The sequence below is a fragment of the Anopheles arabiensis genome, chromosome 2, assembly GCF_016920715.1.
Source record: "Anopheles arabiensis isolate DONGOLA chromosome 2, AaraD3, whole genome shotgun sequence".
In the NCBI taxonomy this organism is placed as follows: domain Eukaryota; kingdom Metazoa; phylum Arthropoda; class Insecta; order Diptera; family Culicidae; genus Anopheles; species Anopheles arabiensis.
The window spans coordinates 110916279-110943658 of record NC_053517.1 but is presented as its reverse complement, the minus strand read 5'-3'; the positions used below and the strand labels follow the sequence as shown (position 1 = coordinate 110943658).

Sequence of the window (27380 nt, the reverse complement as noted above, 5' to 3'; positions counted from 1 at the left end):
CATACTTGTGCTGACCTTCCCTTTTTTTCTTCGGGCTTTTTGGTTTGGGCTTCGCTCAGAGTCCCTTTCCCCGTCTTTGGGATTTTTGGGTGTCACTGAACTTTTTGTCCACCGCAGAGGGAGGGTGCTCAGATGTGAAATGGTCTCGAAGGGAAGAAATCAGTGGCCTATGAAGTGTAATTCCATTGCGGAGACAAACATTACACGCCTCAAGCTCCCACCCCATTTGGTCGTCCGGTCTTCCGGCTGGTCGCGAATGATTTCGAGATGGGATTCGACAGACCCACCGGTAGTACACCCTCGGGGCATTGGGGCGAGAAGTTTTAGTTTGACGATATCCTTCGAACCTTTTTTTCTCCCCCTTGCAATGTAGGATTGGCCAACTGTTGGGATTTTTTCCCTCCCTCTCTCTCTTCCACAGTAGCATAGAAATGCATGAGAAAATTCGACCCATCAGAGGTTTTTGTTTGTCGAAATGGACGGAAAATTGCCACTTTTGGAAGGGGGGGGGGGGGGGTGAGGAAGAGGCCCTACGAAAGGGCAGGAGGAAAAGGATCGCTTTCGTTTTCCACACTTCCCATTGGCATGTGACGGGCATGGGAGGATATTAATGAAGTGCGAACAAGATTGATTTATGTATGAGCGGTAGCGTCCGGCCTAATGTAGTCTTTAATATTGAATGGTTGTTACAAATATAGCCCCACATGGAAACCAATTCACGGAGGCGGTTTCCGTGTAGGTCAGTACAAAACGATCCATTTTGACAACCATTCCAGGTGTCGTCCTCGCTGTGGTTATGAAGAGGTGTAAGCGGTTTATGCACAAACTTATCTATGAATTGGGTGAATTTGTACAATTTGACATTTTTTATCCTTTTCTGCAATCAAATGATTGTCTTTACGGTTACGTTTGGGTATATTTTTAACAGAATTTCACTAGTATTGTTATTCTTTCCAGCTAGTGACCAAAATATTCCAGTATAAAAATGGATGTCACGTACGTGTTGCTGTTGTACCCATGTCAAATTATGCCAAGTTGTGCCAATTCCTACCGATTCTCAGTTTCATCCCATTTTTCTATAAGAATTCAATTTAATTTATCCAATTCCAATAGGACGTGAAACAAACGAACTCGAAACCAATTCTTGTTGGTGAAAAATGCGTGAAATGGAAAGAATTTTATTAATCTCACACAACGTTCGGTGGACAGTCGTACATGTTTATACACTTATCTTCCGACACCGAGATGACGTTCGCACTGTCCGGGCTGTACCGTACGCCCCACACCTGATCCGCGTGCTCGGTAAACGTGTGCAGACACTGGCGTTCGGCAACGTTCCAGATTTTGACCGTCTTGTCGCTGGAAGAGGAGGCGAAATTTTTCCCATCTCCCGAGAACGATACCGACAGCACCCAGGACGCATGGCCGGACAGTGTGCCCACCACGTCGGAGTGTGCCACATCGTACAGCTTCATGTGCCCATCGTCCGAAGCGGTCAGCAGCATTTGTGAGTCGGGCGAGAAGCACAGACTGCGCACCGACATGGCGTGGCCTTCGAGCGTTTGGGCCACCTTGCCCGCTGCCACATCGAAAATGTTGATAATGCCATCGATAGCACCGCTCGCAATGTACTTGCCATCGGGGCTCTGAAATGGGTATTACATGAAACTTTGCTATTATCGTCCCTTTCCTCAAATACTTACATATGCAATGCTGAGCGTAAATTTGCCGTTCTGTGGATCCAACACCTGTTCCGCCTTGCCCGTCTCTACACTGTAGAGCGAAATCTTTCCCTCGTGCGAACCGGAAATGATGTACTTATCGCATGGTGAAAACGCCACCGTCCACAAATCGACCGGTCCGACCGAAATTTGATTCATCAGCTGTCCCGTTTCCGCTTTCCATATGCACAGGCTTGAATCGAGCGAACTGCTCGCGATAACTACAAATGAAATCATGTTTTATCATATCATCCTGTAACCATTCCAAATTCTACCTCTGCGCAGCTTACCTTCCCCACTGGTGCTGACATCCACCGACACCACACCGAGCGAATGTCCGGTGAAGGTGTTGCGGAGCTTAAATTTGCTCCGATCCGGCAACACGTCCCAAATCTTCACCGTATCATCGACACCACCGGTAACGATGAAATCTCTGTACTCAGCCTGCGAGCCACTGGCGTCCTTTTTGCTGGCCGTGGAATCCCGTGAGTTGTCATCGTTTTCGTCTTCCGCACCTTCCGGGCGCACTTTTATTCGGCCCCAGGCGCAAGACCAAATGCTTTCCTCGTGTGCCGCCTCCTCTTTGTGTAGTAGAGAATACTGAAATATTCGACAGAAAGGTGTTTAAACAGAGAAAATCCCGTAAAATCAGCTAAATGGAGCTTACCATGTTTCGCGCCGGCTAAATTCGTGCTTTGTTTTGTTATTGTGCTATGACAGCTGCCCGGTGAAAACGTTATGTCAATCGGTAATGTGATTGTCAAACTGCATCGAACTCTATCATCACGATTTTATGCATGAAAAATACCCTAAAATACAATAGTTTCAGCTCTTTTGAAATAATCTTCACGTTATTTAACATTTCTTTGTACAATTAAACGGTTTAATGAGTAAAAATTGGTTCAAACCAACAACGTAAACAAACCATCCGCCGGCTGAAACGTCAAATCACATTTTCTCGCTGCACCATTTGTCAAACCGGGTATATTTACGCAATCTGCTGATATTAAACACAAAATTTGGATGTGCTGTAAGCTCTGCACTTAAAATGGGTAAAGCAATGTCCGTCGTTGGACGGCAGGTGCAACGATTCAATGTGGAAAACCGGGCACAGAAAGTGATATCGCAAGCAAAACCCAAACCGGCTCCAAAGTTTGAATCCAATCTGCGAGATTTGGAGCGTGTGCTCAAGGGTAAGGAACCGTGTGCGAGTGTGTCCGTGACCTTCTTTGCATATCCCCGGTGCTAATTGGTTTCTTCTCCTATCCTGCACAGATCACCCAGAGATTGTCGAAGAGCAGAGTCGTAAGAATGTTCAGTTGGATGAAAACTTGCGCCAAGTCTACGTTACCTCAAAGGATGTGATGGTACGGTGGCAGAGGCTCCCTCCCTCCGTCGTTCATGTGATTATCGGTTTTTATTACAACACACACACGTGTGTGTTCTTTCTTCCGTTACATTTTCAGATCGATCCCAAGGCTGCTCAAACGCAGGACCCTGATAAACCTCTTCCCATAAACCGTACCACCGTGGAAGAGTACGAGTTTGGCCATCTCGAACCGCGCACCGTCACGAAGGGCCGTTGCACGCTGCGGCAAGCGGTACAGTTTATCGGCAACCATCAGACCGATCCGCAGCAGTGGACCTCGGCAAAGATAGCGGAGTATTACAACATGAAGGAACCACTAGTCAAAAACATACTCGATCACTTCAAATCGTTCGAAGTGCATTTACCCGACAAAAACCTCGAACGGCGTAGGGTACTAACGCGGGCGGCAGAAGGCGCAAAACAGATCGAATAGGGGGAAAAATAGAAATAAATCGCGAACAACAAACAAACAATAGTACAATCGGTAACCTTTCTTGCTTGCGCTGGCACTCCGAAAATGTTACCGTCTTAAAAATATAGACATTTATTGAAATTTATCACAGAATACATATTTTTGGTATGACGAAAATTATGGCTCATTAAATGTACTCAAACAAAATGATGAGGAAACGACCGAGAGAGGGGTAAACAAAAGAAGGGTGACAAAAACAATAAGGAACAATACGCCTAATGATATGGGAAATGCACACGGGGATAGGAAGAAACCACGAGTTAGGTAAGTGTAAGTAATAGATCTTCGTGCGCCCTGCCTTCAAATGCTACAATTCCTTCTCTTATTTTTGTCCCTTTTCGAGTTCGTCCCCCCTGATGCGTGCAGTGATATGGCTGCTCCTCTGTAATGCATATAGTAATGAGTTCATGTTCTGTTTCTGTGCGTTTTGATACTGACTGTACATTCCCCGTCATCCTCTTGTGTTAGTCCTTTAATCTCATTCGATAGCTAAAAGGAACCTATCGTACGAAATGCTACAACTTCCCACTCTCTTTTTTTACTCCTATGTCCTAAATTATTGTTTATTAATGTTATTTAATGCCCTCCGGGAAGGAAGATCAAAAACTCTGATGCAAATCTCTGAGACCTCCTAGGCTGATGGTTTAGATCAAACCCAAAGTAGCCCAAAATAGGCGTTGGAGGTCCTTGAAGTTAAAACTATCCACTTATCCGCACTTCTCGATCGTTCCGTTCGGCAATCTCTAAATTCTTACAACTTCCACGTCTTTCCATTCTCTTTGTTTTTTGGTGAAAGTGTGATCAAACACACACACTACACTATCTAATTCCTCAAAAAGACATTTGGTTTCTGCTGTTTCAACGCACCCTTGCCAAATTCCACTGGACCAACACAACTCTGTTTTCAATAATTCTCTTAACTGCTAATTCGCTTTCAAATAAGAATATGTTTTTTTTTTCCATTTGGCAAGATTCTATCTTATCCTCTGCCCGTGCTGCAGCTCCCAGCTTCTTATCAGGGTACCTCTGCCTCACCCTCTGCCTATTTCTCATCGCTACGATCTTCTACTCCACTATCTTACGGTGTTGTGCGTATGTGTGCGATCGGTTCCGACCATCCTCCGCGCCTCAATGACTTAGATTTTAGACTTATTTCTTCAGTACATCACCCCGCGGGATCGCGCTCTTCTTCTTCTCGTTAAGGAACGTAGGTTGCAGCAAGTTCGCGCTCGATAAGGGGGCGATAATGTAAAAACAAGCACATTTACTTATATGCACACCCTTCCTCGGCATGGTACTGTTCTCTTTGGCGTTCTCAAAGCCTGCCCGCCTGTGGCTCAAAGCCCACTGCTCTCATCAATTCGTCGTTGTCGGTCGTTGTTGGTTTTGTTTAGTTGATTAAGGGGGGTCGTTAGTAACGAAAAGGAAGTTGTGATGTGGAACAGTGAAAGAAGAGAACAGAGAGTGAGAGAGAAAGAGAGAGAGATATTTCGGTTACGCATAATGGTAATAAGTCGTCGATTATGGAAGGGTTTGTTAGCAGAAGGGACATAATACCGTGGTGGTACTACGGGAGAGAAGGGGGATTAGAGGACAGACAATCTACGCTAAACAGAAAATACCAATAAGCACATCGAACAGCCGCTACACACACTCGCTCTAGTACGACATGCTTGCACCGTACACGACCTCTCAACCGTGGTGCTCTACCGACGGGGTGACTAGTAGGGGGTGAGGTGCGGAGGGAATTAGTGGGGCACAAGGAAAAAGAAAGGATAGAGAAGAAAGAGAGAGAAGAGAGAGAGAAGATGCTGGTTGGTGGTTGTTGGGTTCGGTTTGCTTTCGTTTTAGATCAAAGGCGGATCATCGGAATCATTACCTAGCACCACGTCCTCGTAGGCCGGCCGCCGTCGGTGGCGGTTCCGGTGTGCGAGAAACCGTTGCCGCAGCCGGGCCCAGAGATCTGTACGCTTCGCGAGGATGGCACTGCCGATCAGTATCACGACAAAGGCGAGTGGGATCAGCACGCCACCGAGGATGTGATGAGCAGCGACCGGTTCCCGCAGGGGCAACTGTCCCGCCTTTCCACCATCTCCTTCGGCAGCAGCTCCGTCGCCCGGCGCTTTGCTGCTATTGCTGCCAGGTCCTCCGTGCAGGGAGGTTGCTTTGGCGCCGGTTTCGTCCGGCAAACAGTACGTAATGGAGGCAGCGTTGGTGCTCGGAACAGGCATGGCTGGCGGCGGACTGCTGGCAGAGGCGTTCTTCCCGTGATACGCGGCATTCAGCTTGTAGCCGAAAAGACAAACACACTGACCCTTATCACATGACGCATTCGGGGGACATTGGTCGAGCACATCCTCCCGACAGGCAACTGCTGGAACAGAGACAGTGGATGAAAAAGGCTGAACAAACAGTTCCGGCTGGTCACAAGATGCCCCTCCTTGCGGAGCGATACCTACTGTTGGTGCTACTGTTGCTTCTGACGCTACTGCTGCTACTGCTGCTGGTGCCATTGCTCGCCACATTCCGGGCACTGACCTGGGCACTGTCGCGCGGATTGCCTCCTATCGACGTCCGGAACTGTAGTGCGAACACATACAGCACCAGAAGATACAATCGGCGATCCGGATGCATGATTTTCTTTATTGCGCCACCTTCCGTCCACCACCTGTGCCCGCCTAGCTACCTTTCCTTTGTACACGACGCACTACTGGTTTGTTTATATGCCGAATCGGAAAACTAGTAAAGAAAACACTCTACGAGGCGGCAAACTAACAGCGTACAGCGTGTGAAATGAATTTTAGATCCTGTTTCCCGTTTGGTGTGGTCGGAAACACTCGGCACGGTTGCTGTTTTACGATTTTTTCGTTATCATTATCGTCTGTGGCGAAAGAAGAAAGAGGCGACCGTCGTTTTTCTTTTTGACTGCCAAAGCGATTCCCAGCTAACAAAAACCATCAACCACCGTCCCCCGTCTGACAGCCCTGTACAATTGGACGCTTATCGAACGATGATGTTTGTCCATAAATTTTATAGAAAAAAGTGACAACTAAACCCACAATAATGAGACTGGTAAATGTTTAAAATTATTGTTCTCTCAATTTGCAAATAAATTTGCTAATTGCAAAAAAAACTTGTTGATTGGCTTGGAAAAAAAGGACTTGTTCGACGAAACCTGACAACTGAATTGGTTGGAAAAGGAATGAAAGCCCCGAAGTAACTGCTAATAACAGTGATAAATCGTGAGAAATAACGTGTGACCTACAATTAAACAATTCCACGAATACAATTCGTGTAATTCCAACATCTTTTGAAAACATGCAGCAACGCAAAAAGGTGCATGAAAAGAATTGCTTAGCAAAGACAACGGCTTGGCGGCAACGGGATCAGTACTCAACCCGCCACTATCGCCGCGCGAGCGTACAGCCAGAGTACAGAGTACAGAGTGACCAGAAATACCGATTTATCTGTATTCCTACCGATTTTTTATATGCCAACCGATTCACAAGGCGAAAGGCCATGAGAGTGACAAAATGCTGACAAATTTTTCAAAACATGAGCTTTTGTCACTTTTTTGAGCTTTTGGCTGTTGACAAGCAATTTTGACAAAGTTGAAATTTTTTTCAACGTTTTGTCACCTCCGTGGCCACGCGCTATTTCGCTTTTACTTCTTTTAACTCAGTAAAGTTTCGAGTTATAACCTACCGAAAACTACCGATAAAATTTGGATGCGCCTACCGAAAACCGCCAAAATAATCTGGCCACACTACGTACAGCGCACGCACACAGCCGCAACAGCGCAAGGGAATGCTGCGTACCTAGAGTGTGCAAGCGACGGAAACTCGAAAACTAGCGCATAGTCCCCGTGTGTTGGTCGTGTGCGTTTGCGAGCAAGAGGTTTGCAAGAGAGCTGTGAAGTGAAAAAATAGGTTGATTCTTGGATTGGCAAAATGTTGTCAATCGGCAGATTGCGGAACGGTTAAGCACACATTCAGCAAACCGGAAGAAAAGTGTAAGTTGTGCCGTGCTTTGTCGCAAGTCCTCGCCCTGCTCGGGAGCAAAAGAGACGCATCCGGATGGCGAAGGGTCGCACCCCCCGAGTGTGTGTGTGTGTTACGGAAGAAATTGTGTGTGGCTGATGGTGTGGTGGCATGGTGGAAGCGACGACGGTGGCCAACGCCAACAAGTTCTCCTTTCATCCAGAGTGAGCGCAGGCTGTGCATGTGTATGTGTGTGTGTGCGCGTTGAACGAGCAAGTTTTTGAAGTTTTTCCCAAATGTTGCTTTTCATTCATCGTGCGAAAGAAGAAGAGGAAACGCCGTACCAGCTCAAGATGACCCCTGCTGGATGACACGGCACCAAGTCAGCCAAGTTCCGGTCTGTGCAGCTGTGAAATGAATTTAGCTCCAACCCACGACTTTCGGTCACATCCCGTTCGTTTGTGTGCCATTTCGTGAAACAATCCGTGAAAGAACGTTCGACCCCTCCCGCCCTGTTGTTCCCACAGGCAGGCTCCTGTTGTTGTTGCTGCTGCTGCCGCTGGTGGCGAAGCCCCTTCAGCCCCAGCAGTGTGGGAAGATTTTGAGTTGCGTGATTTTTCCAATGCGGGCTTGTACGAGCATATGTGTGCGTGTGCATGCGTACGTGTGCGTGTGTGCGGACGTATGAGTTTTGGGCCAAAAGTGTGTGTGTGTGTGTACGTGCATTGTGTTGGCCCGGTGTTTCCGAAATGGTACACTCCGTCAACCAGCCGTAGGTCCGCGTAGCGAATTTTGGGCGAAATGGTGATGGATCGAATGTGTGTACATGTGTGTGTGTGTGTGTGTGTGTGTGTGTTAGTAAATTTGCGAAATTTCACTCGCCGCTGGTGTGTTGTTGTTGGTTTGGTTGTCCATAGACGGTCGCCCATATTATGACGTCGCAACAAAGTTGGCTGAGTTGTTGCCGTAGAGCTGTGCCTTGGTGCTTAAAAACATGATAACCATTGATGTGCTGGCAGAAATGAACAGAAATCATTGTAATCGCACTCCCTGGAAGTAAATGACTCCCGACCGTCATTTGCCAAGAGGATGGAAAGTGGTTGTGTTTATTCGCTTGCTCTCATTCGTTTGTTGACGATGAAAATCAACCCAAAGTGCCAAATAGAGTCATTTTTACAACAATGGAGCAGTAGAGGAGTGGAGTGAAATTTTGGAGCCGCTAATCAAGATGGTGGTCCAATTCCCACCGACCGACCCCTGGGCGGGGGGTTTACTGCCTGGAAAAGTCGCCTCTGGAAGCATAGGCCCAAGAGGGTTGCGCTGGAGGAAACCCTCTCAAACCCTCGACTCCTCTCCTTCCCACCGGGATGTTGTGTTGATGTTGTTTTTCTTTTCTTGTTTTTAGGGAAAGATGGAAAGTAACCAACGAACATGTGGTGTGGAGTGCTGGACAAGTCGTTTTAATGCCTACAAGTCCAACGATTTCCATTGATTGTTTTTGTCTTTTTATCGTCATGAAAAAAAAACCCAAAGCGAAAAATCAAATGTTGCGAGCTACATCATTCCGCAATACGTCACAAAACGCATTAGAACACCGCACAACACATCAGTCTCATCTGGCACGGTGGTGATGATGTCCGCCGTCCCCCTATCCGGTGTTTTGTTTTATTTAGCAATGAAGTGGAGAACGTGTGGCAAAGCTGAAAGCAGCAACATGGGACCATCAGCTAACAAATAAAAAACACACACAACATTGTGTGCAAATTGCCCACTTTCCACCCTACACGCTGCCCTTTTCTGCACCCCACAGTCGTAGGGGTTTGCGTAGTGAATACACGGCACAGTGCGTGCGCGTGTGAGTAGGCAGCCGCATGCAGCGCGCGCCCCAAACGGGCCAATAAATGGAGCACGGGTTGCACTAACACACTGGCACGCCCTGAGGCCACCTCTGCCGAACTGCCTCCCTAATGCCCGCCGCGAACAGTGCAAGGCAAAGGGGGAGGGGGCGGTTGTCCCAAGGAAGAGTTTAGCCCCACACACGCGCACACAGTGACGGCCTCCTTCGATGTTGTTATGTAGCAGTTTCTGCCCTTGCAAATGCGTTACCGCGAAGGAGAAGGAGACGGTTTGTTGCTGTTGTGCCGTGGGACTACGTAATATCCCGGAATAAATTTGTACACGCAGGGGTGGGGTGCGGTTTGAACGACGGGAAGGAAATGCCCTTTCACGCCAAAACTCCACAAAAATGTCCTTTTTCAAGTGCAAGCTTGTCAACATTGAATTGTGGTCACTGGCAAGTAGCAAGTAGCCTCTGCATGGGACTTGGCAAACACATCTTCTTCCACGCAAACACGCACACACGCGCGCACAGTTCCGTTTTGACTGGTTTGACAAGGTTGTGTGACTTTGCTTTATGCTACAACCCCCCCTGCTCCCCGCGTGATCGGCGTGATGCGTAATCGAAATGTAAATATTTATTTCCAACGATTAGATCATTTCTGAAGATTGTCAAAAAAAGAACCACCAGTGTTGTTGCGGCACCACCACCACCTCGCGCGGAAGCAATGTCACGACGACGGTGTCTAGTCTGCCGCCACTCTGGCACGTCTTTTCGGCGAGTCGGTATAGCTTAGGTACACCATCGCCGTTAGCGTTGATAGGAGTTGATGAGCAAATTAGAGGCCAGCGGGGTGTAAAAACACCTTCGATGGAGATATATGACCGAATCGTTTGCTGATGAGCGGGCAAGAGGCTCGCAAAGGTGAAATGACACGAGGTGTAGGTGTCGTAATTATCAACTTCAATTGCAACTGGCCTCTAGAATGGGTTGGGAGGAAGGCAGATGTTCAGCTTTTTTATTTTATGCCTAACGGTTTGATATTTTGATCTTGAACCTGTGCCCAGTTGCAGCGGACGATAGAAGACCATAGGTTAATGGGTTTCAGTGGTTGTTTTTGTTCACCTTGATTGTTGTTTAGCTGATGATGCAATGGCCGTATCACAACACATGAAACAAAAACAGTTTAAGAGCGATATTCTTGAGTGAACAGATTATTTTAACAAATTTTGTCAGATTTTTTGGTATAGATTTTGACCTGATATGCAAATTCCAGATTCTAGATCGATCTTGCTGGTTGGAAGGTTGTATAATAGAACCCCCGGAGAGGCATGCGGATAGTTTTGGAATTTAAAATGGGATCTCTGCCAAAAGTTAGGCCGAGCTGTGCACTGTTGGGTGTGGAAGCCGTTCCAACTAGGTTACTGATATGTGCCACACACTATCAATCCCTTTGGACCCCAAAGCTTTGGAATTGGAATGGAATTTGGTAGATTTTGCGCAAAACCCGATGACAAGAATTATGACAGCTTTTAATTAGATTAGGATTGGTATTGAGGTATCGGATATTGGTGTGGCTGAAATTCTCACAAAAGCCACATTTTTGTGATTGAAATGTATGGCTGACGTCACATAGGGTTACTGTAGAGTTTCTTTTGTCTCCTTGAGGGGACAGTGGAGCTATTTTGATCTCGTTCCAGAAAATCCATATAACTTTTGGCAGGAGAAAGTCAACGAAGCTGATTATGCGCTTCCATTCGTTTTTTTTCGCAATATAACATTTCCAGTCATTAGATTTTCACAAATATTTTTGGAGTTGCGTGTCTATGATTGATTTAGTCTTGAAATTGTTACCCCCATACATTATATTCTTTCCATTTGTACTATCTTCACAGCAACCGCTTTGTTTATCTTTCTACATTTTCAAAAGTGAGCATTTTCTTCGCCACCGCTACTGCTAGCCTGTTGCCGATGATGCCGAAGAATTTACAGCAAGCGAAGTGAAGTGAACGATCCGCGTGTGAATGTGATTCCCGTGACGAATTGTTTCGCCAAAATTCCTTTGTAAAGAAAAATAGCTCCACTTCCAGGGGTCCGCGTGTGTGTGTCTGTGTGTGTTTAGATATTTGGCACGGCACGGCAAGGTGAGAAAGTGAGAGTTGAAGAGTCGATGACAAGTTCCAGATCTGGCCGCGGTGGGTTGAGATTTGCACGAAAGTAACAGATTGTAATAAAAATACCCCGACGGAGTGTAGAGAGCAATACAGCAAGATTACTTTTGCGTAGAAGACGACAAGTGCTTTCCTCCGCGTTTGTGTGTGTGTGTTTTCAGTGTGTTTTCCGTGTGTGTAAGCGTGCGTCGTGATCGTTCGGTGTTTCCGGGTGGGAAACATTCACCCCTTACAGAACAAGACCGTTGCAAGACGGCAAGCTTAAAGGCATGAAAAAGTATCAATGGATTTATTAGTGAAACGAAGAAGAAAGAACGAAGAGAAAAGAGAACCCCGAACCGCGTGGAATCAGTGTGGTGTGAAGAGTTCATTGAATAAAATAGTCAACCGATCGCTTCGGAGAATTGGAGATATAATTATGATCGGAATTTGGTGTTGAATTGAACTCAACCATCAGCAAATCAGTCACAACAAAAGGAAACAGCGTGTGTGTGTGTAGGAGAGAAAGAGAGAGAGAGAGGCCCCGCAAGGTACACTTTCGTGTCCGTGGGTGGGTGGTCTGTTAACGCAGTGTTATCCATCAATCAACGCAAAGAGAGTCGGTGCAGTAGAAGGCCGTCAACCCACAACACAAAAGGATCTGGAACGCGCAATTTGAGGCAAAGGACGCACACCGTACTACACCTGCGCGCACCAGGATGGCGTACCAAAAGCCGATCGACATCGACGGCTACGTCACGCAGATGGCGAAGGCGGACATGCGCGTGAAGGCTCAGCTGGCCGAGGATCTGGTGCTGTATCTGAGCGATTCGGAAAACTCGATCGAATGTACCGACCTCGGGCTGCTCATCGACGGGCTGATTCCGTGGATGACCGGAAGTCACCATAAGGTAGGTTGTTTTATTGCGTTGTCTCTTCCTGTTTGTGTCTCAGCTCCCCTTTCCCATTCTCCCCTCACCCTACCCCATACGGTTGGTTGAATTAACGGGCGCGATAGTTCGATCCAAATCGGGTTCGATCCGTCGTGCTCGGTCTGATCGTTTGTGGAGGTTTCTCCAAACACAACCACCACACACACAGTTAGCGAACAGACCTGTGCCTGGTTTGACAAAGAAAAATGAGAAACATTTTAATGAACAGCGCACCTTTTACGTGCTCGGCGACGAACGGGTGGTGTGCGTGTGTGTGACTGGAGCTCCAGTCCGGTGACGATTATGGCCACGACGATGACGCCAAAAAAAGGCGAGACACGGTCTCTGTCCCTGGAGCCGCGACTGCTACTCTCTTTCGTTACCTGGCCAGTGATTAGAGAGAGCATCCCGCCCCGGCTGGTAGAGAGAGACAGAGAATGAGAGGGAGCAATAGGAAGACGGTGTTACGGGCGGTAAGAACCTTGTGTCACCGGTACAAGGGTGGCGTGGAGGTCGTGTGGGGGCCACTTTCCGCATTTAGCCTACCCACACACACACACACACACTCACATGACTTCCCCACTGTCATTGCACACGCGAACAGTGAGAGACTTAACCTAGCAGGCGGGTGGTGTAGGTTCCACACTGTCCACAGAGGACCGCCAAAAACTCATTGCAAGCTAGCTCTTCGTGGTTCTGCACTGCCATATGGTTGAAGTTGGTCGAAAAAATCATGCCGATTGATCGCCGTGGGACTCTGCTCTATGCGGTGGTACACCTGCGCCGCCACCATCACGATGCTACAACGTCCTTTTAACCTTTGCGCTCGCCCTGTGTCCAAGTTTAGTGCGCGGTTGCCTGCGATGGTGAACCTCCCTGAACCGTGCACGCGTACACTTGAACAGCGAAGGATTAATAAACCTCTCTAGTGCTTAGTAGCCACAGAGAAAGATGCATTGCACTGCATGTACGTACGTATGTGAATGGAATTGCAATAAGCCGTTGGTATGAGTTTGTGGTGGACATATAATGAAGCCTTTGGCACATATCACTTACCAAACGGCGCCGATGAGGTCAGTTGCAACGTATCGAATTTTATGACCAAACCCTCCACCGGGCATGTGGAGATGATGTTGACTGGGTGGGGGGGATTAACTCTGCATCTCTGTTTACCGTTCCGAGTCTTCGAATGTGTTCATGAACCCTTGTTCCACTCATTTTGTTCGCACTGCCTGAAACGAAGCACGTTTTTATTACACGCTCTTTTGAAAATATTGTCAATAAACTGTACAACTAACGGCAAAATGACGCAAAAATGAGTTTGCGTTGTACTGGGAGCGCCCAAATGGCCCTACCGGCCTGTGACGACACATGGGGCACTGCTTACTGGGATTTGATCCGAGATCATGCTCTGCAGTGTGTGTGTCAAACGAGCAGCCCTTTTAATTGTGCATTTTCCCCATCGCAGTAACCTTCCACGTAACGAACTGTCGTCCAAAATATTCGTTTGCCTGACCACGATAAACCCCAATTAGAGTGAATTCTTGTCGTTGGGCTATCCGCTTGGAATTTACAAACATTTTCTTCTTGTGAAATTAAAAGTGAGTATATTGTTGTGTCCTCCATATAGAAAAAAAACAACAACGCACCTCTCCAGCTCCAACACTTGGTGCGGTGGTGTACCGACTCTGTGTCTCTGCTGTCTGTAGAGGATGTTGGCCTTCGCGCGATGGACAAGTTACTTAATCGAATCAGTTTTTTTTAAGTGAGCAGCCAGTAACACGCTGCCGTCATCCCACCCCCGGCCGGGCGCGCGTCTGTGTGTAGGCGCTAACCGCAGGCTAAAGTGGGTTCATTTGATTTTGTGTGCGCTCTCCGGGCCGAGAGCCGAGAACCTGAGGCGCTCACCTCCCCCGAACATGCCCGGTGGTGGTGTACGGAAATTCTTGGAAAGTAGATAGCAGCAAACCCTCCGAACTCGCCCCCGTTACGCCATCCTGGTCGGAGGGAGAAGGTGTTCCAGCGGCGTTGTGGAACCTTTTATGATACGGCACACTATTTTTGGAGGTCCAATTCCCCGTCATCGTTGTCCGTCCATCCGTCCTTGATAAGCTATCTAGAATACAACACCTCGGGCCTCAACACGGCGTGCCGGGAGATGATAAGACGCGAAAGGGGAAGCCGCACGAGACGGGGCCTTTTGCCTTTTTTCTGAAGGGAATGTTTTTGTTTTGGACGCGCCGCATCGACACATCGATTTGTCGGCGGCAACCGAGTGAAATTTATCAATATTGCCTAGACATGTTTCTGATTCGATTCCACGCGGGCGTGGCGGAATGTGTATGCGTGAGGAGCGTTGTAGAGTAGCAGCAGTTCAATTTGATTGACTTTCGGGCTCTTCGGAATAATGTGCAACGCGCAATATCTTTTAATAATATTTTGTTTCACTCTTTCTGAGGCGTATTTTAGGTTTCATGTCAAATCAGAATGCTTCACAAAAGAATGGAAGACACGACCCTTCAAGCTGGGGGGAGAGTTCATCGTTCACCGTCGTCTTCATCGTTGAAGGAACAAATCCCCCCGAGATCACCGGGAAAAAAGAGGGAAGGTGTAGGGGAAGTTGTGTTCCACACCCGTAACCTAAAAAACCATTTTCGTCACATATGAATGACGCCCAACCCGTCGTAACCGCAAGGAAGATCGAAGATTGTTGTCTTGCAGGCAGCAGTAGTAGCATTAACGCGCGCGATGGTCGCGGGTCATCGATCGCATATCCCGAGCGCATCCGTCCGTTGGAGAAGGAAGGGAGAAGCAGGTCGGCGACTCTACGCCGCCACTGTACGATTTAAAGGTTTTTTTTTTACGATATTTTGCACCACTACCATTCGCGAAGCAAAAGATCGTATTTTATAAATCAAACCAAATGGAGGAAGAAGGCCAAGGGGGGAGAGCACTGCTGCAAATGATTAGAGAATCAGCAGCAACAGCAGCCGCTCCGTTGCAACGGGTGGTGCAATAGTGTGGTGCGCGCACTGTTTTACGGCCTCCCAACTCGAATTGGTTCAATTGAAGGAAATGGCCGGTTGTTTCTTTAAACTTGCGGCCCGGACCCAGTGCACACGCGTGTGTGTGTATGTGACTAGTTTAAGCGCTCATCTTCATTAGGGGAGCAGCGCGCACGTTTGAACAATGATCATGCGCGCAATCGGAGCACGGGGAATGGTACTTTCGCTGAATGTACGAAATTTCGCTGTGAAGACGGCGGGCTGTGTCACTGCGATTGAAGCGCAGTACTCCCACATGCCCCCCCCCCCAAATTGTCCGCAATAACCTTTTTGTGCGCAATTTTGATGAGGTCGTCCCATCCTAGGCTACGGCCGATAAAAAGTGGTCAATTTTGGTGGGTGAAGATGGGAGAAAGTTTTAATCGCAGCCAAAAATCGTTCATTTAGGTCTGAGTTGAGTGTTCCTCCATGCCGTTCCATACCGCGGGTGGTTGATTGCCAAACGACGCACAAACCACGCGCTAATGGATTAGGAATTTGGTCGAAATCTTGAATCAGTTATCAGCTAACATGCTGTTGCTGTACTGCGGTCACCATCCATCCATCCATCCGGTTGCGATAAAAATCAAACTAACTTGATGCTCATCGTCTTGTTGGTCGTTATCTACTACTACAACTACTAGCCGCAAAGTACCGGCGGCGAAGGCACAAATGGTTTATCTTTATTAACATGACAGGCACTGATAAATGAGGTTCGGGTGCTAAGATCAACTGTTAGAAGGGCGCTCCAGTTAGAAGGGGAGAAATATTATCCAACCAGTACTTGAGTCCCTTATTTAAGGGTGGAATTCATTAACACGTTCATTTATGCTGCATCTTGTGGGTTCTTTTCCCTCCCATGTGGGGCTTAAGTTTAATTACCCGAGATTAATAACAATGAATTCTCACTCTCCCTACGTTTTGCAGATCGCACAGCGCGCCCTGGAAGCGTTTACCGAGCTGATCGTTCGCCTCGGCCAAGACTTTAACGCGTACACCTCGACCATCCTGCCGCATGTGATCGATCGGCTCGGCGACAGTCGCGACACGGTACGGGAGAAGGCACAGCTCCTGCTGCACAAGCTGATGGAGTGCCGTGTCGTGGTGCCCCAGTCGCTGCTGGACAAGCTGAGCGTCTGCTTCAAGCACAAAAATGCGAAGGTGCGCGAAGAGTTCCTCCAGACGATCGTCAGCACGCTGAACGAGTACGGCACACAGTCGCTGTCGGTGAAGATGTACATCCCACCGATCGTCAGCCTGCTCGGCGATCCGGCGCCGACGGTGCGCGACGCCGCGATCCAGACGCTGGTCGAGATCTACAAGCACGTCGGCGACAAGCTGCGCGTCGATCTGAAGAAGCGCGAAGTGCCGCCGACCAAGATGGCCATCCTCGAGCAGAAGTTTGACGAGACGCGCAACGATGGGCTGCTGCTGCCGTCGGCACTGCAGGCAGCCCCGAGCGCCGCCGGCGGCGGTGGACACGACGAGCTGGACCGGGCCGCGGTCGTCGAGCGGCCAACGCGGCTGGTGAAGCGCACACCGTCGGCCACGCCGCGCAAGCCGCTGTTCGAGACGCAGACGGCCGGCTCGGGTGATCTGCTGCTAGCGGCGGGCGCCGTCTCGGCCGAGGTGTTCGAGGCGTCGTTCGAGAACGTGCCGCAGCTGACGATCTTCTCGCAGCGCGACATGGACGAGCACATGAAGTCGATCAACACGCTGATCGGCGACAACCGGGTGGACTGGGAGAAGCGGGTGGAGGCGCTGAAAAAGATCCGCTCGCTGCTGATGATCAACGTGCAGGGCTCGCCGGCCTTCGTGCAGCAGCTGAAGGACCTGTCGATCGCGTTCCTCGACATCCTGAAGGAGCTGCGCTCGCAGGTGATCCGCGAGGCGTGCATTACGCTCGCGTACATGAGCAAGGTGCTGCGCAATCGGCTGGACCAGTTCACCATCTACATATTGCAGGAGCTGATCAATCTGATCCAAAACTCGGCCAAAGTTATCTCGTCCGCGGGCACGATTGCGCTCAAGTACGTGATACGCTACACGCACGCGCCGAAAATCATTCCGATCCTGACGCAGAATCTCATGCTCTCGAAATCGAAAGACATCCGCAGCTCGCTGAGCGAGATGCTCGGCCTACTGTTCGAGGAGTGGCCGACCAAAACGCTCGAAAAGCACAACAGTCTGCTGCGCGAAGCGCTTCGGAAGGGAATGGCCGATGCGGACAACGATGCGCGGCGACACAGCCGATGGTAGGGATAGAGTTTGGCTCGAGTTTGGGAGGCTTCTACTCCTTCCACTACTAACGCGCTTTCTCCATCCATTGCAGTGCGTTCTGGAGCTTTCGGCGCCACTTCCCGGACCTGGCGGACAACCTGTACGGGTCGCTGGACATTTCGACGCAGCGCGCCCTGGAGCGCGAGCGGGACAATCTCGGAACAAACGGTACCAACTCCATGAGTGTTAGTCTACGTGGCAGCAACAGTAGCTTGAATTCTGTCTCTGGTGGGGTGATAAGTATGTGTTCAATGTCATTTCTATCTCATTTTCCACACCTCCCACATCCTGGTTCCATCTTCGCTTCCTCACATTTTGGCCATCCCATGGACAGCTCACATCGTCGCCGCTGAGAAGTTCACCTGTGTCTGCTGTGTAAACGTGTTGCAGATTTATTCCTCTTCCATTGACATTGAGTAGAACTCGATTGCACAGCTTTGTTCCTTGCGTTTCAAATGTGTTCTCCTCCTCGTGTCCAAATTTGAAAAATTATCCTCTAGTCCCCCCCCCTTTCCTCTACAATGGAATGGACTAACCTCCACAGAGCTCTCATCCTCCAGCTCAACAATTCATCTCTGTCGTTTTTACTTTTCTTTCATACACTTCCACGATGCAACAACACTCTTCATCGCAAATGGCAACTACTCACGATGCGATACAATCATGCAATATCCAAAACAAAACCACCACCCTCCTCATACCAAATACGCTCCATAAACAGAACGAAGACAATCGTCCGGGCTGCGAAGTCCCGCGACCGCACAACCTCCAGGTAATTCGGCAGAGGATCACGGCGTTTGGAAACTGCACTGCACTGATAGCTAGCTCCTTTGATTAGAGAGTGCCAAAAGCCCTGCTTTGTACAGCCTCTGTCTGTCACGTTTTCCTCTTTAGTTTACTGGAGTAATTTACCCCGCTTCTCTGTCCCTGTTTCTTGCTGCAACCTCATTATTGTTTCCTTTTACACACACTCTATCAATCCTATTTGCACCGTTTCCATCTTATCTTTTGCGCCAAAGGATTCTTTTTTAAATTAGTTCTTTATAAACCATACCGCTTGTGAAGTTCTGTTTCGTTTCTTAGTTGCGTAAAAGCGATAATAGTGTTAATGCGTTCCATTCCGCGTTTTGTGTGTATCGCTTTTGTTTGTAGTTACATTTATTATGGCGGTTCTTTAACCTTTTAAGTCTATTATCACATTTAAGTTCTACCTTTGGCTTCTTCTGCTTGCACAATGAATCTTGCCCTCGTTATGTTTCCTTCCTCTTCTAGAGTGTAGAACCGCACGCACTAGCTACGGCATTAAATCTCGTCTCGACTTACTCACTTACTACCCATAATCAACTGATCGTAATGGCATTTGTCTTTTCTCTTTCACGCTGTCTATCTTCTCGTTCCCCGTCTGTGGGTTTGATTGAACTCATCCTACCTTCTTTCCATCTGTTCAACTGCTAACAATATGCAACAAACGAATCAATCGATCAAAATTGAAACAAACCGTCCGCAAAAAAAAACTAAATAACAAAAAACACCCGATTGGCCACCATCATCACGCACGACAACGCACCCACTACCCACTACTGACTGGCACAACAGTAAGCGCCACGAGCGTCAGTACGGAAAACCTCACCACGGTCCCGGGAGCCTCGTCATCGGCATCGTCGGCTGGCTCGACCCGCCTGCACCGGGCACCGTCGCTGCCCAGAACGTTGAATCGCAACCGGAGTGGCATACCCGTGGCGACCGCTTCCCGGGAAGCCGCCAACGCCGCGAACCAACAGGCCCAGCAGCAGCTGCAGCAGCAGGCGCCGGCACTGGTTGCCCGAGGTTGTACCGAGTTGAAACGATCGAGTGACGATATGATTGATGTTTGTGGCCTTCTTTTGTGGTCCTAATTTTTCCCGTTCGAATCGAATGTTTTGTTTGCGAAATTCTTACGTTTTTTTTGAGGTTTTTTTTTTCTTTCGATTTGTGTACATAAATTTGGGTTGCGTTTGTTTGCTTTTTTTGTCGTTGTTGTCTTCATGATTGGTTATATTAAAAGATTTCCTTTTTGTTTTGTGCGTCCTGTGCGTCCATCTCTTACGTGATTGTGTTTTGCGTGTAATAACGTTCTTCATTTGTCTCCTATCGAGTTACTAACATCCGCTTTCTTTCCGGTGATTATGTTTCCTTATTTCTTTTTTATGTTTAATATGTGTGCGTGTGCGTGTTTGTTCCTTGCGCTGCCGCATGGTCTTTGAAATGGTCAGAACAATGAATCAATCCAATGCTCATTACTCAATACCACTCTGCTCATCTTCTTTTCTTCCAATCCTGCCGCCATATTCTCATGCCATTTGTGTGTGTGTTGTGCGCTTCTATTGTTGCACGATGCTGCTGCTGCTCTGCGCGCTCCTCCCCACACAACTAATTCATGCTGCTGCTGCTGCGTACGCGACCATAACATCATCAACAACAACAGCGGGAGCTGCCGGCGGGTTTAGGAGCGTGTCCGCCGTCGATACTGCCGCTGCCCAGCGGGCCCGGGCCAGGGCACAGTACTCTACCCTGGCACGGTTGAAAGTGACCTCCGGGACGGCGTCTCTGCGTAAGTGCGACCAGTGAATTGCGTGTTTTGTCGTTTTATGATTAAAATTATGCTTTGTTTTACATATTGATAAGGGCTTTAGAAGCTTCTAAGTTTTAGTTTAAGTCTTCTCTTTAACTTTTCCTTCGACTAACGTTTGCCTTCTTATTTTGAATTCAAATATTGTGAAACCGTTTTCACTTGAATTGATCGCTGATTATCTGACCGAACCTACAACTGATTGCATGCGAATGTCTACCGTGTGTGTGTGTGTTTTAATGACGTGCAAACTAATCAATGAAACTGGCGATCCCAACAACTCCTCGTCCACTGTGATCGACACGACATGATCATGTGGCGTTATGATGTGGTGGTATGGTTGAATTTACTAGAAGGACATTACGCGCAACAAGGTAAGCTGCTGAAGGAGGGCGATTAGTAACAGATTCTAAGACACATTTATAAAGACTCCCACCAACATTCACGAGACACAGTACTGTTTTGGAACATGGCATTACATTGGCATTTTTAAAATTATTTGCATGAGCTTTAGCTGCATGGTTTTGTAATTGGACTTTGGAAAAAAGAGAATCATTCAAAAATATCTAGTTTTTATTTTGCTGTTTTTTTCTACAACTAACACTCACAACAATTTCAGTTCAAAATGTCATACCGTTTCGCGACGTTAAGGTCAACTGAGCACAATGCGCTCTTAACACAAACAAACAATAAAACAAGCCATTATAGAACGTTTTTTGTTTTATCTGGTTTCCCTTCACAACTTTACGATCTTCACCCGTTCGTAACACTTACGTGTGCTCTGTTTGTTTCTCGTTGTTTGTTTATTTCTTCAGCACGTGCTAAAAAGACACCGTCATCAGCATCCGCCACATCATCCTCCGCCAGCAACACGGCCACACCACAGCAACCTCCGACACCGGAGCGCAAGATCCGATCGAGGGCAGGAGTATCACAGTCACAGCGTAATTATCACCTCACACAAAACTATCGTCCTAACCTACGTCCTCGTCTTTCACCCTTCCTCCTCCATCCATTTTCCATGTGCGCGATCATCTCTCTTGAAAGCGGGCTGGAAAATTAGCATCCTACACTTGTCCACAAAAGCCTCTGTCACTTGTTGAGCGGCGACTTACCCTTGAACTAACATGGTTTGATTTTTGTTGTTTTCTCTCTATCTCTCTTCTTCCTTCCTGCTCTCTGAATTGCCCTTATATAGCAACATCCAGAAGTACGTCACCTTCGAGCAAGCTGCGTGACATGTACAGCGGCGTAACGTCCATCTATCGACAAACGGGCACGGTGCCGAAAAAGGCTCAGTCCGGCATTCCGCGCTCGCTGGCAAACTCTCGCGAAACTAGCCCAACCAGATCGCATACACAGTTCGGTTCGCTTCGTCGCACTGCCTATGGTACTAGCAGCCCCCGACGTCCACCGCTGAACCCGGGCCGGCCAGTGCTGGCACAGAAAATCCTGCAGCAGAGCCGCGAGGCGGAGAATGCGCTGGCCGACGCACTGTCGCCCGGGGACGAACACGATATGCCTTGCAGTGACTTTGCCCGGTTGGCTCTGCACCGGAAGATCTCGCGCGATGAGTCCGATGAAAGTGAAGCCTCCTCGGTGTGCTCCGAGCGCAGCTATGACAGTTATCGACGGGGCAATGATGTAAGTGTGCGCTTTGAGAGAGGAAACCGAACGTTCCATTACTGTTTTCTTTATTGCATTGTTCGCAGTCTTTCTCGTGGAACGGTTCGCGCACGCGGTTAGACAGCTCACGACAAGTGATCGACGATATCGATACGATCATCCAGTTCTGCGCCTCGTCGCACTGGTCCGAGCGTAAGGACGGGCTGATCAATTTGACGCAATACCTCAGCGAAGGCAAGATGCTGACGCAGCAGCAGCTCCAGTGCGTGCTGGACCTGTTCCGCAAGATGTTCATGGATCCGCACATCAAGGTGTACGCCCTGTTCCTGGACACCGTCAACGAGCTGATTCTGTCGCATTCGAACGATCTGCAGGACTGGCTGTTTATCTTGTTGACCCGTCTGTTCAACAAGCTCGGCACCGACCTGCTCGGTTCGATGCATGGCAAGATCTGGAAAACGCTTCAGCTCATCTACGAGTACTTCCCTGCAGATCTGCAGCTCCAATGTGTCTTTCGGTACGTCATGTCATGTCACTAAAATCTTTCCCTAGTTTGTGCTAAATTGTGCCGCTTTGAATATCGCTTCACAGAATATTAGTCGACAATGCGCAAACGCCGAACGTGAAGACACGCCAGGCGACGCTGAAATTTCTTTCCCAGTTGGCCACAAGCTACTGCACGGCTTCCCAGTTTGTCGTGCATCCGCAAAACCAGCAGGTGGTGAACCTCGCGATCCAGAAGATCATACAGACGTCGCTTGATCAGAAGAGCATCGAGCTAAAGTCGCAGGCGCGCATGTGCATCGTGGCACTTTACAATTGTAATCCTTCACAGGTAAGGCAGAGGGGGAGGAGGCGAAGATGGTCACACCGTGAACCGTTGCTAACTCTTTTCTCTTTCATTGCAGATGACTATGGCTTTAGCAAATCTTCCAAAACAGTACCAAGACACGGCGAAAATCTACATTCAACAGAACATGAGAAGAAGTACTTCAGGTATGGGTTAGAATCGGTGCTTGCGATAGCCGATCTAGAGTTTCATCTAGAATTTTAACAAATTACCTTCTACCCAGCTAGTCTGTTTAACCTCCTCTACCGATGTTACGATCAAATCATACACTTTTCCTCATAGTTAACCTAGCCGCTACACATTCTGAATTGTCAGCGAATGAATTGATGTCTTATTTTACTTTTGTACCATCCTGGCTTTCCCGGAACTCCTTTTTTTGGCTTTTATAGGAAACGATAGTCCATCATCTCCACTGTCGTCTTCGAGCCCCAAACCATTGCTTAGTCCTCAGCAGGGGCCGTATAGTTTACAGAACATCGCTAGTAAGTTACTTGTAGTTGTCGATTAGTTTGTACGCGTGACTTTCATCCGTCCAAATAATGTGTTGTGTCTGTTTCCCGACTGTGCTGTCTTTGTTATGCTCCGGGAACGGGCGGACCACGCAACTGACTGACGCAACTGACCGCTGTTTCTTCCTTCCACACATACACAGGTCCTCGATCGCGACAGGCATCGGTTGAGGCAGCGGCGGAGTCGATGAACACAGAGGAAGTGTACAAGAACCTTCGCAAGACCACGGCCGAAATACAAAACTACAGCTTCGAGAGCAAGCTCGACCGTGATGCAAACAGTAAGGATTCTGGCATTAGCCAGATGGGCGAAACGCACATGATGCAATCGATGACAGTGCTGGACGGTGTCGGTGGCCACGGTGTGTACGGGCTGGCATCGAACGGCATGAACGGCCATATAGGGGGAGGACTAGGAGGGTAAGTTTGTAGTTTAGTGTAACTTGATTTGCTGTGAATTTCACTAAAACGTTACTCTTTTGCAGGCTGGAAAAGGACGATTCATGCAACGGTTCCAAGACACAGTCAGCCACAACAACAGAGTCCAACACACCGGAAAACACCGTGCGGTTGGATGGCATGGATCTGGCCCACAAGACGATAGCACAACAGCAGCAGATGCTTCAGCAGCAACGTCACCAAAGCTACAGCCGTGCCGAGAACGGTGAACTAATACTGGACAGTAAGTTTCGATCGAGTGAGTGAGTTGTAAGGCGCTGATCCACGACTAGCATATGTTTCTTGTTTTGCAGAGGGTGTGAAAGAGAACGATGTGATCAAGGCTGCGATCGTGCTGACACTCCAGTCGGCACCGGAGACCACGAAACAGGTGCTAGAGAACCTGCAAATCTGCATCAAGCATGGTTCCTGCGACCTACCCATCAAGAATTTTAAGTAAGTAACATTGCAAATTGACAGTTTTGTATATTTTGTACTAAATTCGTTACCACTTTCCCTACAGAGCAATCATGAAAATGTTGCTACATCTGATGGAATCGCAGAACAACGATGTGCTGATCGCATCGCTGCACACACTCGGCCGTATCGTACGCAGCACGGAGATGAAAGCTTGCTGGAGCAACTTCCTGGAGCTGATTCTATTAAAAATAATAGACTGTTATAAAATTAGCAAAGAGGTAAGGCACACCACCAATGTTTGCGACTCAAGTGTCCCTTGTTTGTTAATCTTCCCTTGTTTTGTTTTGGTTTGCCGTCGTCGTCTCCAGGTGTCACGAGAGATTGACATAATAGTGGTGAAAATTGCGGGCATACTTCCGCTGGACATTTCCGTAAACATACTGAATCCGGTGATTGCGACCGGTGAATTTCCGGCGAATCTGTGCGCCCTTAAAATACTTACCGAGCTGACGCAAAAGCAGGGCAAGGATCTGACCGATAATCACCTAGATTGTATAATGCCAAATGTAGCTAGGGTAAGTGAATTTGAAGAGGTCGTTGGTGTCATTCGAACCACACTACAAGTTTGGGTTATTTTTTCTGCTCGAAACAGCTCGCTGATGATAGTCAATCGATGGTACGGAAAGCGGCAGTGTTCTGTATCGTGAAGCTCTATATAGTGATGGGCGAAGAGAAAGTAAAACCAAAATTCTCCTTATTGAACGCGAGTAAGATAAGGTAAGGTGGACTTCTTTAGGCTTTAGGATGTTCGTTTCGTTTTTTTTTTTTAAATAATTTTGTCCCCATTTCCTTACAGATTACTAAATGTGTATATTGCAAAGTCGATGGGCAGTGGCAGCAGTAGCAGTAGTAAGGGTGGATCGTCGACGACAGCAATGTCATGATCCAAAAACGCCAAGTGATTATTATTCAAAGGACGCAAATTTGCTAAATTGCTCTGTAAATTTCGTAGAAGCATCTCCGCTATCCAAGAGTAAAGTTATTTATAATCCTATACCTACCTACACGTACCCTTGACCGCCGCACCACCACCATAACACCCCGCAAACATCTTTCTTTCTGTGCGCTTTCACGGCTCGACTCTTACACAATGCTGTTTCTGCTTCCCCTGCCATTGGCCGAAACCGTAACCGAAGTCCGAAGATCGATAAGACGTAATCCCTTTTATGTGTTTATGCGCGCTTCGGCGGGGAATGGTGGGAAAAAGGAAGAGCAAGAGTACGTTACAATAGACCTTGACTATAAGTTTGGTGTGCGGTGTGCGTTGTGCGGTGTTAGCGTGTATGTCATGTCATGATGATATCCCCCTATCTGTATCCGGTTGTGCTGTAGGTAAAGCTGACTATTTAAGCTGTGAATTTACTCTCCCCCCCATCCATGCCTGTGTAGTGTATTCCTTCCTGGGCGAATGTGCGATTGTTCTTTTGTTTTACACTGACGAGCAACTGGCAACAACAGCTCCTTATTTTGCTACCTTTCATTTACACTGAAGCTAGTTTGTTTTTAACACCTTATTATGGAGCGAAAGAGCGCAATTGGATGGATGGAGCAGAGGAGGGTGCAACGTCATTTTTGAACAGCATTGTTAGGTGAAGAATTTGATGAGGAACATTTGATAGGACCAGAAGAATAACATGAACCCACTACTACTTGCACAAGCTACTGTTGCTTCGCGCGCAGTTTCACCTCAACTGACGCGTTGGCGCGAGTGTAGCAATTTGGCCAAAATCCGGAAATTTAAACCGTATCGAACCGTTTTAGTAGTATTTACGAAGAAAGTTTTGCTTAATAAAAAAAAAGGTAACACGAGCTACAAACAAAAGCTGAGCTGCAAGAGTGAGTGAGTGAAGTGTTGGAAAGGTGGAAAAAGACAATGTAACTGATATGAACAGGTCCATCGCTTTCCATCGCTTTTACGCTGCATAATTGTATGGCCCTCTTGGTGTAGGACACTCGACCGTATAGAAGAGATGATAGTAGTTGTGTAAGCAAACGCTGCTAATATGTCGCAATTTAAGCGTCAAGAGAATCTTGATCTTCGAACCGAAAGCCCATTCAAACACGTTCAAATGCGTGCAAAGATACGGCTGAAAGCCGTCTAATGTTGCAATCGAGACGTGTGGCGCAATTTTGGTGTGCACCACCCATGCAGAGAGAAATGGTGTCGTTGACGATCAGTATAAATACTCCATGTCCCTAACGATTTGATATCATTCCAGAAGGATTTGGAGGAAGATTTGTGGTGTGGCTTGTGCTTGCAAAAACAAACAAGAAAATGAACAAACAAAAATTAAAATAAAAACGCTTTTGTGTAACCCTGCTCTGCTGCGCGCACCTGCGTCGCGATATGGTAGCTTCCGGCAATGATCACGACACGAATGTCGCGTACAATCTCCACACTATAACAATCGATACACGGTGAGAAGCACGCCTGCACGAAACAGAAGAACAAAAGAAGTAAATTAATGCAAACAAGTTATTAAGTATGTTAAACCCTTTTGTCTGATAAGGAATGGAGGATGGTGTGAAGAAGAAGAAGAAACATTACAAGAGAGAGAGAAAGACTACCTCTACTCGGGATGTCTAGTCGTGTAAACGTTAAGGGACGCGAGCAAATAATCGAGCGAAAAATCGTTACAATTGTAAAAATGTAAGAAAGGCAAAGAAAAATACACACACACACACATACACACATCTACACACTAAAGCAGACAAAAAATGTGTCCCATAAAGTGGTGGTAGCAGGATGCCCCTTTGGCGGTGTTTTAACAAAGCACCGAAACGAAGCGAACGCGTAATGGCAAAAACAAAATCACACAAAATGTGGTACACATTACATATTACACGAAGTAAAACAGCACGGGCGGATAATGATAAGCGAAAAACGGCGTTACTGCGCTGAAGAGAAAGCGAAAGTACTAAAGAAAGGAAGAAACGAAAAACAGACGCGAAGTTTAACAATAACGATTAAACCCTTTATACTAATAAAGAGAAGAAAAGACGAAACGTTAATACAGAACACAGATAACGACATTGGGTGAGGATGATTATTTTTTTACATGTTTTTTCTTATGTTTCTTTCCG

General features: G+C 47.6%; 4 protein-coding genes across 19 annotated transcripts; 2 read left to right on the top strand and 2 right to left on the bottom strand.

Moving 5' to 3' along the window:
- Positions 1-1144: 1144 nt before the first annotated feature.
- On the bottom strand, positions 1145-2530 carry LOC120897795 (WD repeat-containing protein 61). The gene is made up of 4 exons (XM_040302898.1): positions 2389-2530; positions 2012-2321; positions 1704-1942; positions 1145-1646 (listed from the first exon to the last, which is right to left on the bottom strand). The coding sequence occupies exons 1-4, from the start codon at positions 2389-2391 to the stop codon at positions 1188-1190; spliced, it is 1011 nt and encodes a 336-aa protein (XP_040158832.1). The 5' UTR covers positions 2392-2530; the 3' UTR covers positions 1145-1187.
- Positions 2531-2673: 143 nt separating this feature from the next.
- LOC120897797 (protein NDUFAF4 homolog) lies at positions 2674-3568 on the top strand. Its single transcript, XM_040302904.1, has 3 exons — positions 2674-2914; positions 2997-3088; positions 3188-3568. The coding sequence occupies exons 1-3, from the start codon at positions 2770-2772 to the stop codon at positions 3521-3523; spliced, it is 573 nt and encodes a 190-aa protein (XP_040158838.1). The 5' UTR covers positions 2674-2769; the 3' UTR covers positions 3524-3568.
- Positions 3569-3610: 42 nt separating this feature from the next.
- On the bottom strand, positions 3611-13832 carry LOC120897796. Of its 5 annotated transcripts, none has more exons than XR_005738577.1 (4): positions 6022-6508; positions 5442-5933; positions 5185-5283; positions 3611-4909 (listed from the first exon to the last, which is right to left on the bottom strand). XR_005738577.1 is itself a non-coding variant. In XM_040302901.1 (4 exons), the coding sequence occupies exons 3-4, from the start codon at positions 6194-6196 to the stop codon at positions 5410-5412; spliced, it is 699 nt and encodes a 232-aa protein (XP_040158835.1). In that variant the 5' UTR covers positions 6197-6443; positions 13518-13693; positions 13753-13832; the 3' UTR covers positions 3611-5409. The 5 variants fall into 5 exon arrangements, 4 of the variants coding, with proteins under 4 accessions (XP_040158835.1, XP_040158837.1, XP_040158836.1 ...); XM_040302901.1 differs by adding exons at positions 13518-13693; positions 13753-13832 and having other exon boundaries at positions 3611-5933; positions 6022-6443; XM_040302903.1 differs by having other exon boundaries at positions 3611-5283.
- Positions 7373-27327, top strand: LOC120897792 (CLIP-associating protein). Of its 12 annotated transcripts, none has more exons than XM_040302888.1 (21): positions 7373-7574; positions 11310-12440; positions 16433-17760; positions 17838-18025; positions 18507-18557; positions 19382-19612; positions 20250-20375; positions 20747-20767; positions 21209-21337; positions 21592-22037; positions 22106-22536; positions 22611-22854; positions 22928-23015; positions 23259-23351; positions 23522-23798; positions 23864-24060; positions 24131-24272; positions 24340-24514; positions 24605-24811; positions 24889-25013; positions 25093-27327. In XM_040302888.1, the coding sequence occupies exons 2-21, from the start codon at positions 12249-12251 to the stop codon at positions 25178-25180; spliced, it is 4779 nt and encodes a 1592-aa protein (XP_040158822.1). In that variant the 5' UTR covers positions 7373-7574; positions 11310-12248; the 3' UTR covers positions 25181-27327. The 12 variants fall into 12 exon arrangements, with proteins under 12 accessions (XP_040158822.1, XP_040158818.1, XP_040158824.1 ...); XM_040302884.1 differs by having other exon boundaries at positions 11275-12440; XM_040302886.1 differs by lacking the exon at positions 7373-7574 and adding an exon at positions 7634-7787 and having other exon boundaries at positions 11275-12440.
- Positions 27328-27380: the final 53 nt, after the last annotated feature.

What these genes read in the sequence shown, in the direction of transcription:
- LOC120897795 (XM_040302898.1), bottom strand. An exon ending in TGTCAGCACCAGTGGGGAAG is followed by an intron (nt 1,943 to 2,011) that starts GTAAGCTGCGCA and finishes TTTCATTTGTAG; the next exon opens with TTATCGCGAGCAGTTCGCTC. An exon ending in TTACGCTCAGCATTGCATAT is followed by an intron (nt 1,647 to 1,703) that starts GTAAGTATTTGA and finishes TACCCATTTCAG; the next exon opens with AGCCCCGATGGCAAGTACAT.
- LOC120897797 (XM_040302904.1), top strand. Translation starts at nt 2,770, where the DNA reads ATGGGTAAAGCAATGTCCGTCGTTGGACGGCAGGTGCAACGATTCAAT. An exon ending in TTTGGAGCGTGTGCTCAAGG is followed by an intron (nt 2,915 to 2,996) that starts GTAAGGAACCGT and finishes TATCCTGCACAG; the next exon opens with ATCACCCAGAGATTGTCGAA. An exon ending in TTACCTCAAAGGATGTGATG is followed by an intron (nt 3,089 to 3,187) that starts GTACGGTGGCAG and finishes TTACATTTTCAG; the next exon opens with ATCGATCCCAAGGCTGCTCA.
- LOC120897792 (XM_040302888.1), top strand. Translation starts at nt 12,249, where the DNA reads ATGGCGTACCAAAAGCCGATCGACATCGACGGCTACGTCACGCAGATG. An exon ending in AGGACATTACGCGCAACAAG is followed by an intron (nt 20,768 to 21,208) that starts GTAAGCTGCTGA and finishes TTATTTCTTCAG; the next exon opens with CACGTGCTAAAAAGACACCG. An exon ending in CTACCCATCAAGAATTTTAA is followed by an intron (nt 24,273 to 24,339) that starts GTAAGTAACATT and finishes CTTTCCCTACAG; the next exon opens with AGCAATCATGAAAATGTTGC.
- LOC120897796 (XM_040302901.1), bottom strand. Translation starts at nt 6,196, where the DNA reads ATGCATCCGGATCGCCGATTGTATCTTCTGGTGCTGTATGTGTTCGCA. An exon ending in AAGCAACAGTAGCACCAACA is followed by an intron (nt 5,934 to 6,021) that starts GTAGGTATCGCT and finishes CTGTTCCAGCAG; the next exon opens with TTGCCTGTCGGGAGGATGTG.